General features: G+C 54.1%; 4 protein-coding genes across 4 annotated transcripts; 2 read left to right on the forward strand and 2 right to left on the reverse strand.

Moving 5' to 3' along the window:
* Positions 1–289: 289 nt before the first annotated feature.
* Positions 290–1,202, reverse strand: SLS55_003416 (uncharacterized protein; the record flags this gene model as incomplete). Its single annotated transcript, XM_066774891.1, has 2 exons — positions 290–885; positions 962–1,202. The coding sequence occupies 2 exons, from the start codon at positions 1,200–1,202 to the stop codon at positions 290–292; spliced, it is 837 nt and encodes a 278-aa protein (XP_066635010.1).
* A 2,325-nt stretch (positions 1,203–3,527) lies between these two features.
* Positions 3,528–4,476, reverse strand: RKM5 (Ribosomal protein lysine methyltransferase; the record flags this gene model as incomplete). The annotated part of the gene is made up of 2 exons (XM_066774892.1): positions 3,528–4,348; positions 4,416–4,476. The coding sequence occupies 2 exons, from the start codon at positions 4,474–4,476 to the stop codon at positions 3,528–3,530; spliced, it is 882 nt and encodes a 293-aa protein (XP_066635011.1).
* Positions 4,477–4,965: 489 nt separating this feature from the next.
* Positions 4,966–7,430, forward strand: FAA4 (long-chain fatty acid-CoA ligase; the record flags this gene model as incomplete). Its single annotated transcript, XM_066774893.1, has 7 exons — positions 4,966–5,411; positions 5,460–5,485; positions 5,535–5,933; positions 5,989–6,505; positions 6,555–6,882; positions 6,938–7,225; positions 7,338–7,430. The coding sequence occupies 7 exons, from the start codon at positions 4,966–4,968 to the stop codon at positions 7,428–7,430; spliced, it is 2,097 nt and encodes a 698-aa protein (XP_066635012.1).
* Positions 7,431–11,620: 4,190 nt separating this feature from the next.
* Positions 11,621–12,509, forward strand: SLS55_003419 (uncharacterized protein; the record flags this gene model as incomplete). The annotated part of the gene is made up of 2 exons (XM_066774894.1): positions 11,621–12,123; positions 12,506–12,509. 2 exons carry the CDS (start codon positions 11,621–11,623, stop codon positions 12,507–12,509), a joined length of 507 nt encoding a protein of 168 aa, XP_066635013.1.
* Positions 12,510–14,725: the final 2,216 nt, after the last annotated feature.

The raw sequence follows: 14,725 nt of genomic DNA on the forward strand, positions 1-14,725 counted from the left end.
TACGAGAATCAGTGCTATTGCTCTTAGAAGTAATTCTAGGCGCCGTGGCTTCAATATGCGAAGGTGCTCCTTGTCTAGACCATTGGGGACACTCGTGACAGGATAGTATAGCACAGGCGCGTAGATATGCACTTCTGGACTGTTCTACGTCATCGAACCCTGTCTTGACTACATGTCTACACAACAAAAGCACGCGTTACAAAAACTTCTCTGAAAGTAATTGTACACTCCGCGGTAGTAGTTAAAGAAGTCTTCACTCTCTTCTTGCTTTCATTGACGGTTACCTGCTTCACAATTTAGGCGCCTTCCACTCCGGCTTCCTCTTCTCCACAAACGCCCTCACACCCTCCTTCAAATTGTCACCCGCCAGCAGTCTCGGATACCAGCTCTCGCTCCAGATCCTCGTTGCATCCTCGGCGCCCACCCCATCCCACCCCATCTTCACACCCTCCCTCGTCACAATCACGGCATCGGGACTATTCCCCACAACCATCTCCGCCAGCCGCACCGCCTCCCTCACGACCTCCCCCTCCCCCTCGCCAACGACCGTATTCACCAGCCCCCACTCCCTCGCCTCCCGCACCGGTATCGTGCGCCCCGTCAGCGCCATCTCCATCGCGCGCTGCTTCCCGACGGTGCGCACGAGGCGCGGCAGCGCGCCCGCCAGCGCCACCACGCCGCGCTTGACCTCGGGCAGGGCGAGCGTCGCCGCCGGCGCCGCGACGACCATGTCGGCGTTGATGACCATCTCGCAGCCGCCGCCGTACGCCAGCCCGTTGAGGGCGGCGATGACGGGCTTGAGGCCGGAGCGCCGCGAGAGCGCGCCGAAGCCCGAGGCGGCGACGGGCGCGCGCGGCGTGTCGGACGAGTTGGATTGGTTCCACTCTGCGTCGCGGCGGGGCGAGTTAGCTTGCGGGAAACGCTGGATGGGGAGGTTGGAGCGTGTGTTTTGCGTGCATACCTTTGAGGTCTGCGCCCGCGCAGAAGGCGCGCCCGGCGCCGGTGATGATGCCGACGCGGAGGGCGGGCTCGCGGTCTAGCCAGGACCAGACCTGGTCGAGCTCGGCGTGGCCCGCCATGTTGATGCAGTTGAGCTCCTTGGGCCGGTTGAGGGTGACAAGCAAGACATAGGGGGCGGGGAACGAGAGGACGCAGTACTGCGTCTTCGGCGGTTGTGTGCTGAAGCTCGGTGTCGAAGCCATTGTGGGAATCAATTGATGCGAACGCTGAAGAATGAAAGTTCAGCTGACGAGGAAACAGAAGACGAATGTTCTGAGCTTCGGTAAATGCATGGTGTTGGATTGGGGTGTGGCAGCGGGTGATGCGCGTCAGCCGGCGGGGAAGCGTGGAGCTGTACCTGGGGCCGAGGTTTCTTCCCCACACGATTATTCATCCCCAAATCCTGTCCGGCAACCACTTTTGCAACTATTCCCTTCTCTTGATTGTTACTGAGGACGTCTCAGAACCTCATTTGAATCAGGTCAGGCCAAGAGTTCGACCCGTAACCTGTCGAATTGGTTTGACGGCATTTGTGTCCACTCAGCCTTTTTGCTGTTCATATGTCAAAGCCATTCCCTGCACCATGAAAAGCTGTCCAAGTAAGACCGCTTGGCTTCTTCACTCGAGATGCTCGTAATTAAATTTAAAAATCGCCATTTTAGTACGTCGTGGTGGCAGCGAAATGAGATCCAAGGTGTGGAGGACAAGAGTATCTCCATCAGAGATATGAATCTACTTAAGTCACACAGTCCGTACTGATATCATTTTGCGCATTGATTATTTAGTAGGGCTGGTCCGAGTCGCGAGCACTCCTCTCCAGTTGCCGGAGCCTATGATAGACCGCAGTCACGGTCAGTTTTTACTGAACATTCGACGCAAGAGCTGCTAATACCAGACACCGTTGATGGTGGCACAATTCAAATGGGGGTTTTCATTAATTTTGGACGTGACTTGAATTGAATAGGATAGCCGAATGAAATTCGACTATTGCATATCAAACGCAAGTAGTATGACACTGTTGGCTGGTTCTTCATGAATCATAGTATCTGGCATGCTACATGTTCAACTGGCTCTTCAACGCATCGCAGCGGGTGACCAAAGAATTGAGCTCAGCCCTGTCTACCTTATAGAGTGGTTGAATCATACTTACGTGGGTAGTCGAATCCAATACCTGGATCAGGCGATTATCCGCATTCAAGACTCACATCTACGTCCGGATACAGGGGTCAGATACCCACGTAAGAAGAGCGTAGCATCTTCGGCGGGGCTCAAGAGAGGCTCAATTCTTCTGCGCCCTGCTGTGGCATGAGATCCCATTCAACGACCAGTCGGAAGCGGACTACTGTAACGCTTCCGATCACATATAATCGGCCCACCGGCCCGTGATGTCAGTTTGGCCATGCAAACTTACTTCTCCGAGTGAATACCGACATTTTTCTTGCGTGTCGGACCCACTGATGTCATGTAGTCGCTATTGCAAATGCAGCTAAGTCAATACGAGGCCCGTTCGTTCGGTATTGCCGCACGATGGAGATGTTGAAGCTTTGGACGGCAATGCCCCTTTCAATTCCTCGATCATCTCCGTTTCTATGGATGTTTCGAACTTACCTCTGTAGTTGTTCGATCTTCTCGATCTCCAGTCAAGCCATTTCGTGTGCACAACTGGTATTCGAGATGCAAACATAAGGATTGAATAGGTATAGGCTTAGCGGGTGACAGAATTGAGCCCACCGGTATATGGTTTAGAGAGATATTACACCGTATTCATACAGGCAGCTGGATACATTCACCCAGACAACGGATTCAGCTACGAATGGTAGGGAGAGTGAATTGACCTCAGTAAGTTCACACGGCTCCAATTTGCTGTCGCCTGCTGTGAAGGCGTTTCGATTGCGGTCATATTAGCGAGCGAATTGATCCATCAACTGGTTGTTCATAGTATCATGAGACTGCTTCGCTGTCGGTGGACCTGCTGCTGTGCCGCGACAGGGTAAAAATGTCTCAAGCCCGCCTCGCTTGAAGGCGCTTAATGCGGAACTGCAACAAGAAGCGAAATAGCATGTCGCTAAATGAGTCCACAGACGGACGACAGGCGCGGGCATGTTTGAGATTGTTATAAGCATTCGACGCGGAGGACCTAGGTAAATAGGGCAGTTGGATGTGGGCGAAGACGGCCAAGCATTTCCTGTTATGTGATCGCCGGCCCTCACATCGCGTGCTCTTCGTATCGTATGCACGTTTAGCGATTAAGTGATCCACATCGGTCCCTGATGATCTTCACCGAAAGCCGTTTGATGAATCTTTTCGAGCACAATCTTCTAAAATTTCGATGTTTCTCCTTTTTTCTCACGAGATGCTTTTCGCACGGCTCGGCTGCCATCCTACAAACGTATCGGCCGTAGCAGCATCAACTGGTAGATGGCGCCGGAATCCTAGACCCCGCAGACTCCCCTGCGCGGCCCAGCAATACGTACCAAGTTTCGTAGCCAAAATAGGAAACTTGGGTGCGAAGAGTGGCGAGCATGCCGCTACCGTAGAACACCAATGTGCACTATGAAGCCCGAATCTTCCTTCAAGCCATCGGGCAGATGCTCGTCTGACAGCTTCCACACCCGAAACCGCTTGTGGAAAGAGATCAGCCATTGCTCGAAGACCTCATACGTTCGCCTCTGCTGCGCTATAATACAGAAGGTAGGGCGGCTGCCTTTCGCCCGTAAGGCGCATATCTCAGCGCAGGTATTGTTGAAAGGCTCGATCAGAGCCTCGTTGTAGATGCAATCGCAAGCGATGACGGCGTCGACTCCGACATCATCTGATGCATCAAGCGGCTGGTTCAATTGTTGGGGAAGGGCGGCGACCGAATCACGCTCCCAGTCCAACGTCAGCGTCTCGATGTTGCCAGCCGAGGCATCCTCCGCCCTGTTGCGTGGCTTCTGGGCCTTTGCACGACGGGCGGGGGGCAGGCTGGTGTTCTCGGCGATGTTTTGTTTCAGCAGTCTTAACACGTAGTCCTGATCGGTGGCTACGTATCTGCCTATGCGCGGCGCTAGGGCCAATGGGACGATGCCAGCCACGCCGCAGCCCAGCTCCAGAACGGTCGAGTGCGGGGTGAGGGCGTGGCTCCTGAAGAGGACGTTGTCTTCTGACGCTAGCCATCCAGCGAAGAGCGGCGTGACTTTCCACACGACGGCGCCGGTGCTGCCCAGTGCGCGGTTGGAGGTGAGCAGGCCGGGGGACTGCGCGATGGTCAGGTCGCGGCCGGCGACCGTCACGTCCAGCGACGCGGCTTTGGGGTCGAGAATGCCAAGCTCATGCGAGGGCACCGGCTGCGAGAAGACCAGGAAGGCGTCTGCCGAGCGGGGGGTTTTAGTGGACGAGTTGCTGTGGGCGGGCGTCACGTCTGGCGCGCGAATCACCTTCTTCCGGATCGGCCACTTCGTCGTGCAGGGCGCGCAGCAACGCGTTCAGCGCGTCCATGGCTTGGCTCCGGGGCCCCGGGAAGCTGGCGACGCGCCTAGAGAGTCGGCCGCGTGCGCCAGGCTCCTGCGGCTGCCTTGGCCGGGGCGGTGTCCTGGGGACAGCGGCTGCGGGCGGATGCTAGGGGGTCAGGCGGGCGCGCAGCCTGCTATCTGGTCGCGCAGCGGGTGCAGTTGGCGATGGTGGAATTTTGTTGAGCGCAGGCCAGCTGGTGACATGGGTAGGCAGGGTCTGGTGGGCCAGGATTCGTTCGTGGCTGGTAGCTCCTGGCGACGGCCCGCTAGACGTCACTCTCCGGCTCCCACGCCTTCATCCTGAACTCGCCCGCAAGCTCCGTCCCAAACACACCTACTCCCTCTCCATCTCCCTCTCTGCTGCACCGCTCGCCTTCATCCACCGCGAGTCCCCGCGCACCACCCAGCGCCCCTTTCCCGCCGACTTTTCATTACCAGCCTCTGAGTGCGAACGAGCTCTGCACTCGCGCCCACCATGCCGCAGAACTACAAGACAATGGTGCCGCAGCCGCGGCCCTACAAGAAGGGACCCTTCACTGTCGAGGCTCCTGGCTACGAAGCGGTCGAGGGCGAGACCATCCCGCGCCGCAATTACCGCACCAAGGATGCCCTGAAGATGCGCCCCCATGACGACATCGCCACGATTTTTGACATCCTCAAGTATGCGTCAGCCAAATTCGGCAACGCGAAGGCGCTCGGCCACCGCAAGCTCGTCCAGGAACACACGGAGACCAAGAAGATCAAGAAGATGGTTGATGGCAAGGAGGAGCAGGTTGACAAGAAGTGGACCTATTTCGAGCTGAGCCCGTACGAGTACATGAGCTTCGTCGAGTTTGAGAAGCTTGCGATAGACCTTGGAGCCGGCTTCCGTGCAATCGGACTCACCTCTCCCGACCGTGTGCACATCTTCGCTTCCACCAGGTAGGCTCCGTCTCCCCTAATCGTCTGACCGGCGCTGACCTCGTAAAGCCCTCAATGGCTCGCGATAGCACATGGTAAGTCACATGCTCGCGACCACCGCTTGAGGAAGCGCTAACAAATTAGGCGCCGGCTCGCAATCGATGCCCATCGTCACCGCCTACGATACGCTCGGAGAGGAGGGTCTCAGGCACTCCCTCGAGCAGACCAACGCAAAGGCCATCTTCCTCGACCCCCAGCTCCTCACCAAACTCATCAACCCGCTGAAGACTGCCAAGGACATTCAGCATGTCATTTACAACGATGTGGACAAGGAGGTCAAGCAGTCGGACATTGAGAAGCTCAAGGGCGAGCACCCCCACCTCACTATTAGAAGCTTTAGAGAGCTCGTGAAACTGGGAGCGGATTCGCCAATTGACCCTACGCCGCCCAACCCTGAGGACCTGTGCTGCATCATGTACACCAGTGGTTCTACGGGCACGCCGAAGGGAGTTCTGCTGAAGCACAAGAACGTGGTTGCAGCAAGTAAGAAACAACGATGGATTTTGAGTGCAAGAAAATCAAAGCTGACGAAGAACAGTTACCGGTGTTGACGTTATCGTCGGTCCCTACATTGGCCCTGGCGACGGCCTGCTTACCTACCTCCCGCTCGCGCACATTCTGGAATTCGTCTTTGAGAACGCGGTCCTCTTCTGGGGTGGCACCATGGGTTATGGTAACCCCCGCACTCTCTCGGATGCGTCGGTGCGCAACTGCAAGGGTGATATTCGCGAATTCAAGCCTAGCATTCTCGTTGGCGTGCCCGCCGTTTGGGAGTCCGTGAAGAAGGGTATCATGGCCAAGGTCAATGGCGGCAACTTCATCGTTAAGAACCTGTTCTGGGGAGCCTTGTCTGCCAAGAACTTCTTGATGAACACCGGTCTGCCCGGCGCCGGTCTCCTGGATGCATTGGTCTTCAACAAGATTAAGGATGCTACTGGCGGCAGGCTGAGGATTACCATGAACGGTGGCGGCCCGATCGCGAAGGACACGCAACACTTCATTTCCATGGCCATTACGCCTATGATCAGTGGATACGGCTTGACGGAAACTGCTGCGTATGTTGGCTCAATCTATTGTGACGTGATAATCGCTAACAGAAAATAGTATGGGAGCTCTGATGGATCCTCTGGCGTACACTGACTCGGCCCTTGGCGAAATCCCCGGCTGCATTGAAGTCAAGTTGGTGGACTTTGAGGATGCTGGTTACTTCGCCAAGAACGTCCCACCGCAGGGTGAGATCTGGATCCGTGGCGGTGGTGTTACGGAGGGCTACCTCGACCTCGAGTCGGAGACGAAGGAGAACTTCACTGCGGATGGCTGGTTCAAGACCGGTGACATTGGCGAGTTTGACGCAAAGGGTCAGCTCCGCATTATTGACCGCAAGAAGAACCTCGTCAAGACTCTGGCAGGAGAGTACATTGCGCTTGAGAAGGTAAGTTTGAGGGCTGATCCAGTCTGAAGGTTGCATAGTCACTCACACACAACAGCTCGAGTCCATCTACCGTTCCGTTCCCGTTGTCGCCAACATCTGCATCTACGCCGCTCAGGACAAGCACAAGCCTATCGCCATCATCGTTCCCGCCGAGCCCGCTCTCAAGAAGCTCGCAGGAGAACTCGGCATCAAGGGCGACCACCTGGAGGAGCTTGTCCACGACCCCAAGATCAACAGCAATGTCCTCAAGCAGATGCAAGATGCTGGCCGCAAGGGCGGTCTCGCTTCGTTCGAGATTTTGGATGGCGTCGTCCTCGCCGACGAGGAGTGGAACCCGCAAAATGTAAGTTTTCAGCTGTTCGTCTGTTTGTTTGTTTGTTTGTTTTTATCATTTTTTTTTCTTGTTGCTGTCTCGAGAGAGAACGGACCGATTGCTGACGTCATGCCTACACTAGGGCCTCACTACTGCTGCCCAGAAGCTGAACCGCAAGGGCATCTTGGACAAGTACAAGAAGGAGGTCGACAAGGCTTACGGCAACAGCAGCTAAAGTGAGATGCTGAGGACTGGACGAGTGAAGTGGAGCTCGGGTTGGATTAGGATTAGACTGGGTTAGCGGAGGAAGGTGGTTATAATTCCCATGTTGCTTTTGTTCACTCTGCGGTGTTGTTCTCTTTTTTTTTTTTGAACTCTCGAATTTCCCCCCTTTCTGATAGGTGCAAAAGCGAATGTCAGAATTGTTTTATGGTTCAACTGTTCGAGAAGTTTCATTCAAGGTGGTTTGACAAAAGACATTCTTCCCTTGTTTGTCGACATATTACTTTGGAAGCAACCGACCCTGTAAGCGCTACTATGTACACCTATGTAGTCTACTCATCGAAAGTATATGATTCCCTGAAACTCAGCATCTTAGCTTTCTTTCGGACCACCACAGCAGGTCAGGCTGAAGCTGTCCGCATTTACGACTTACATCTACGTCCTGATGTTGATCCAACTATACATGTACAGTGGCTTTGATGAGGATGCCTTCATTCTGTATTCCATTTTACAAGACATTATGTTTGTGAAAAGATGACTTGATTATACAAAGAAATACATTGAGCGAGCAGTTACTAAAAAGAGATCTATAGCTCAACCCGACCAGAACGCCCAGTATTATACGATCCATCGACGCGATTTGAGAGTCGCTCGGGACGATTAATGGGGGTATATTAGTGTAACAAAGGCGACGCAGAGAAGCCGTCGTTCTAGAGCCGGTTCAGCATGATGTACGACGCCAATGCAAGACCTTTTTGCTTTTGAGACTTACATACGATGCTTCTCGTGACTTGAAAGAAGCCGGCGAGGTCTTCCAAAGGATTTGGAACCTCGTAACGCACCGCCGCGGCCACATATTGGGCACGTCGGTCCGTCATTTCTCGCCTTGGATACGTGAAAACGCGCTTCACTCTCAAGAGAACCAGCTCCTGAGATAGAGAGGATCAAAGACAACAGCGCGAGGGGCGTATTGAGAGAGAGAAACAAAAAAGAAAAAGGAAAACCGCTTTCCTCTTGGTGGGCTCGGGGTTGTGGCTCTTCTCGTCCTGTTGAGCCTGGCAGGCTTCCTTCTTTCCCCTTCCCTTTCTCTTCCGCTCTCCCCCCCGAGCTCGTAGGTACCGGTGCTTAGTTGCACTTGGTCGCGGTCTCGTATCGCTTGCTTGTCGACGAGGCTGAGGCCGCGGGCGCGGGGTTGAGATTGCTCCGCTTCGATTTCTTCTCCCACTTGATATCCTCGAGGAGGTCGTCCGAGTCGCCGTCGTTGAAGACGGAGAAGGTCTCCTTGGGCTGGCTCAGCTTGTCTTTGGGCATGCCTGCGGATGAAGATTTGATGACGTGGATGGACGGCATTGAGAGGGTCGGTGACGCCGGGTGGTGGTTGGGCGGGAGAAGAGGCGGGAGGTGGAGTTTGATATGCGAGCGAGGTCCCGGATTTATTAGGCTCAAGCAAAAGCGCAAGCGAAAAGGCAGGGACCAGGGACAGGCGGAAAGGTTCAAGTTAAGAGGGAGGGGAGGAAACGTGGTAGCAAGGCAAGGGGATCAGTGATCGGATCAGAGATCGCTGGTGCTGCGTTCTGCTGCTGCCAATAAATTCCGCATTTCGACAAGCTCTTCCGTTTATATCGCGCATGCGTCGGCCGCGCCCCCCGACTCTCCCCTGACTAAAGGCCGCATGTTGGGAATTATGGGTTTGTGATGTGAATCACGAGGAGCGAGGCAGTGGGTGCGACATGGCGCCATTGGCGGGCGGCTGACCCCCCCTCCTCTGCGCCGCCTGAGCGTCGCACGGCAGCCATGTATTTATTGGCCGAGTGCCAGGCACCGCCGCTGTGGCTGCCGGGCTTGTTCTTGTTGAGCGGCGCGGCGGGTGTCGGCCGGCCCACCTGGCCGGTTCACAAGGACAGAGCAGAGGGAGGCGGTCACGGCCAGCGGAGTGGAGCCCAGACAGCGGGTGACGTTGGCTGGGAAGCGGGGAAGGGCGCGTGCTGCAGAGCAGAGGCAACAAGTTTTTGGCTGGCGACGCCCGCGCCATGGCTGCAGCCTTATCGGTCCCCTGCGGCCCGAGCTGACCACCCCCTTCCACGCCCGCGGTGCTTGCCGGTGGTGTGTGGCAGCGCGTTGATACTTGAAGCTGACACTGTCTGACTTGCTGCGACGAGGAAGCCTGCGTCGTACCTTTTGCCCCGCGGGCCAATTGCGCCAACACACGACTTCCGCGTTGTCGAGCCCACTTTTTAGCCTTCTGCCCGTCGGGTAACGTTGCCAGGTAATTATAGAAGCGCACGCTTAATGGAACCGTGGACGTGGGCGGGAGATCTCGGGATAGAGCGAGCTGGCTGTAGGTCCACGTCTGGAAAAGGGGACAGCCGCCCTCAAAATCCGTCCCTCCCCGGCAGTTTTGCAGACTCCGATAACAAAGATATCCAGGTAGCCTGAGCACCAGCGATGCATATTCAGCCCGGTATGCGCACATTTTCGCGCAGGAATCCACTGTATCAAACAATCCATTCCATGCCTGAAAGCTGAGGCAACACCAGCGGTGTAGAAAGGTCTAACTCATAGACGTTCGTGGCACGCACGGGTAGTAAAACTCGGAACATCCAAGCAGTTGGTTGCTTCGACTCCGCACACGCTACCAATCTACTCCGGCCTGCATGCAACATATCGGACCGATGCAATAGTCGCGCATTCTTGACGGCATGCTCTGAAACGGCATGGGCTTAATGGGAACTGTGTCTTTGAAGAAGCGTCAGTGGGTGGTTGCCAGTCTGAGAGAACTGTATGAGTCTATCCAGTGCTCGCGATGTTCTTGGTCAAGGTTCCCCGGATCTTCCAGCGTTCCACAAGAACCCCGCCAGAACCCTCTAGAGCCCTACCGCCCTACCTCCAGTGCTTTTCTCGGAATGACGGCCTGTCCCATCGCCATCCCACTGCTCAACCCTCATTTTCACAACCATAGCTTCGACGTTCATCTTCTTTGGAAACTTCTCAACATTATTGGCACTGTATGGCAGAAGCTTATCTCCGTCTTGACCAAGGATACCCCAATCGACCCTTGAACTCAATCGATCCACGTCCGATGTGTACCCGGTAGGCGGCGTTGTGGGAATGCAAGGGACCCCTGAGATAGCCCAAGAAAAAGTATACGCCGGTGGAGCTAGCGGCGCTGCGAGCCCATGAAGAAGACAATTCAGCTCTGTAGGGGGCAATAAGGTTACCGAGGTTGTCCTCACTGCTTGTGGAGTCCACGGTGTACATAGGAAGTTGATTATAAAATTTGGACGTAGAAGTAAGCTTTAAATGCGCACATTTACGCCCGGATCTTGTATCCAACTGCCTATGTGCATATACTGATGCAGTATCTGTATAAGACAGATGCGGCCGGGTAATTTCTTTTTTTTAACCCGCTGTGGCGACTTGGACGAGAGTGCGTAGGATATCCCGGATCCTGCAACTGAGCCACACCATATTCCTGCAACTTCCGTACATTTTGAACGACGACATGGCCTCGTTGAGTCGCTGCTCCCATTCCATGCCAATGGGAAGCTTACTGCAGGCAGCTTGAGCTATGGCAACAGTGAGAGGCTCCAGCCCGGCAGCTGACGGGCGTCCCAGCACAGCAACGCATGCATGGAAGAGTACGTTCGAGAGAGCTACTCAGTCTAGGGAGCCTTGTTGGGCGAAACCAGCGTCAGACGAAGTGGGTGTGACAGCCATGAGAATGAACAGGTAAGGATGGCGTAGGTACAACGTGGAACTGAGGCCAGCTACAAGACCAATCGCTCGCTTCTGGGGTGGAGAAAGCTCATCCAAAAGACGATCAGAATACTGCAGCCTAATTACAAGGCTGTGAAACGTAGTTGTCTACATGACAGACCACGTGAGCTGCACTGTAATCATATTCTTGTGGTAACAGCCTTTAGCAATGTTCTCAGATATTGAGTCAAATAGAAAGCTGACCTCTTGATTACAGATAGGTCCTTGCAAGTAAACTCGCGATTCAGAAGGGTACGATTTGATCACGTGTTGTGGCTGTTCGCTTGATTACCTGGGTGCAGGTGCTGATGAGCCTGCACCTTCATTATCACTGCTTGGCTTGCCATTGTATAACATTCACGGCAATTCCATGATCATTCCTCATCACTTTCATCTTTCATGCCATCAGACTCATTATTACACCCGCAATCTGCCGGCTCATCAGTCATGGACCAACAGACAGTCTTCAGCTGGCTTCAGCCTGACAGCCAAAACGACCACTTCGAGTTCCCAAGATCTAACGAGGTCCACAACCCACACCAAACCACGTCCTATGGTCCACAGACAACTCTTAACCTTCCTAACAGCATCTTTAATCTTAGCTTGATGGACAACTACTTTGAAAACTCGACTTCAGCCCAGAATGAGAGCGACAACAACACTTTAGAGTTTGGAGACCCTACATTTGCACAGCTCACTGGAAGCTACTTGCCTCTCCTCACTGAAGACATCCAAGACAACCTTCATCTGCCCGGAATAGGTCCCCTTGATGAACTGATGAGCTCTACTGATGGTCCCCCAAAGCTTGTGGCCAACATGAACGAGCACCCGCAACATTGGTCACAGGCCCAGCCCACGCCTTTTCCGAACTGCATCAGCCTGGAGATTAGGCCTCAAGATAGCGGCAACTCAGACATCGAACCTCAGGATGTGATGGACCTCGACGTGGCGTCCAGTCCTCTCACGCATAGTGGCGACTTGCCGGAATCTCACTGGCAATTTTTTGGAAGCAACGGAGATCCTCGTGGTGAACAAGTCTCCGAACCGCCTGTCGCAATGCCTCCAAACCGCGGAAATTCTATTGCCGGGTCAAGTAAGCCAAAGCGAAACCGTCTTTCTCCACATGCTCGACGATTCCTAGACCAGCAATTCCAGCAAAACACTTATCCATCGCGTGAGGAATTGCATCAGCTAGCCAAATCCACTCGGTGTGACGTGAAGAAAATCCGGACATGGTTCAACAACGCAAGAGCGCGACGGCCTTGCAATAGGCCAGGCGAGTTTCAGTATTCACGCTCATCTTGAGACCATTGATACTGACTAATTTAACAGATAACAAGCCTTCTGAGCATCTCGCCGCAGCAATCAAATCAACGTCCCGGCTCCGTTCCACCACACAGAAGTCACCGAAGTGCCCCCCACGCCGACAAAAGAGCAACGTCTCATTATGCTCAACTTCCTCTTCCTCCGGCAGCTCACAACTGAGCATCTCAAACGTGATGGCCTTGGCGAAGGCTTCGAAAACATCAAACCGAACGTCAATCGAGCGTTTCCTACAGTCTCCGGAAGAGGCAGCCTCCTTGAAAGCCATTAGAAAGGCATCTATCAGAGAAAAGCTGGCTAGGTGTATGATAAAATTCAAAATAATACACAGGTTCATCCGTCCTGACGCCGCTGGAATCAAGCCGAGCGAAGATGCTCCTGGATCTATTTCCGGATCGGCGAATGGTATGTCAGAAACGGAAGGCCCATGGGCTGGATTAAGCAAACCACTCGATCGGTGGATGTCTTTCCGGGGAATTTCAGGATCAGACGACAACGGCAACTTCTACCCGCCGCCACCGCTTTACCGTCCACGCCAACCCACCTGGTGCTCGTCAGCAGGCGGCTCTCAGAGCTCTCAGCAGGACCAGCCCGTAGATCCTTCTGTCAACAGCGCCTCTAACAAGTCGAGTGCTGCAAGTCAGCTGGATCATCAAGATTTGGTAGCAAAGATAGCCGAAGAAGTCAGAAAACAGGTTCTTGTTGAGCTGAGATCAGGGAAATTTCCCAACCAGAAGTCTTTTGGGACCGCTTCGACCGCATCCTACCAATCGCACATCTGCAAACCACGAACTTACACCGGACACAACGTAGATTTTCCGCTCGTCGCTTCGGCAAACGAGCCAGAAGCCGGATATCAGAGCTTCGACAACCACAGCTGCTCTTCAGTCGGAAGCTCCCATTCTTTCAGATCTGATTACAGCGGTGCATCGTCCCAAGGACGACCTCGACGGAAAGGAAGGCGGTCGTACCCGCACTATAGGGGCTCGCCATACCTCAAAGATGATTGGCGCCGCATATCATCCAAGAGCCGCAGTGGCCTGTCCCTAAGCTCGGCCCATTCGTCTCGGCGATCTCCAGATTTGCCAACTCAGTCCAATATTGTTGGAAGCCCATCCGCTTCCACTGAAGGTCTTAGTCGGTCACCGGTCCCGCAAATTGAGTTGTCTCACGAGAAAACCTCGTTCTTCTGTACATCATGCGGAGCTCCGTTTGCAACAAAGTATCTGTGGAAACGGCATGAGGAGTCTCTGCACTATCCACAAAAAGTTTGGGTGTGCAGTTCACGGAAAGACGCAGATAATACTTGCCTTTACTGCCAGGAGGAGCCGGAAGCTTGGTCTCAGCACAATTGTCACCATTGCATCGGGGCCTCACAAGAGGAACGTACATTCTACCGCAAGGACGGGTTCATGCAGCACGTCCGACAAGTACACCAGAGAAAGCTCAGCGAAAGAGACAACCACGACCTTGTTTGTGCAGCCGAGCGACCTACTGCCAAAGCCCAATTGGGCGACATGGTACTTCACTGTGGGTTTTGTGGCAAGGCCTGTGAAGACTGGGATGAACGGATGGCTCACTTGGACGAACATTTTCGCACGAATGTTGCATTCGACGATTGGTGGCCGGACAGAAAAGATTTCGACCTAAAGTCCGCCTGCTCGGACTCAGCAACTCATGAGTAAGAACCATAACATTGCCGAACCGATCGGAGACTAACTTGAACCACTCAATAGCAGGGCAAAACTTTGCCCCTATTGCAACGGGGCGGTTTCAAGCGCCCAAGAAGATCGAAGATGTTACTGTCAGCTGTGGTCTTGCCGCTTTCTGCGTGGTCCACGATCTCTCTTCCATCAACCTACCTCCAATAGACAACTACCCAGTTCCTGTACCCTCTGCGGATACAAGCTAACCGTACGCCACCAAGAGACGGCAAATGCTGATGGTATCATGAGAGAGCATGCAGGTGATCACAAATTCCGCGATTGCTACCAGTCCCTATTCTGCACTGAACAGGATTTCCAAGACCACCTAGTCGAGTTCCACCGAGTTTCCTCAGACTTCAAGCCTGACCTTGATGGGTATGGGAGATATCCTGTTAGGCAGGTGCAGCAGGTTCAAAAAGTACCGCAAGAGACACGATCACCCGGCCTCCCGTCTAGTCTTCTCATGGGTCTAAGCAGCCTTAATCCCAATGCTTCGACCAAGGAAGTTCAGGACGAGATCACC

Source organism: Diplodia seriata, assembly GCF_021436955.1.
Source record: "Diplodia seriata strain FDS-637 chromosome Unknown scaffold_3, whole genome shotgun sequence".
NCBI classification, from domain to species: domain Eukaryota; kingdom Fungi; phylum Ascomycota; class Dothideomycetes; order Botryosphaeriales; family Botryosphaeriaceae; genus Diplodia; species Diplodia seriata.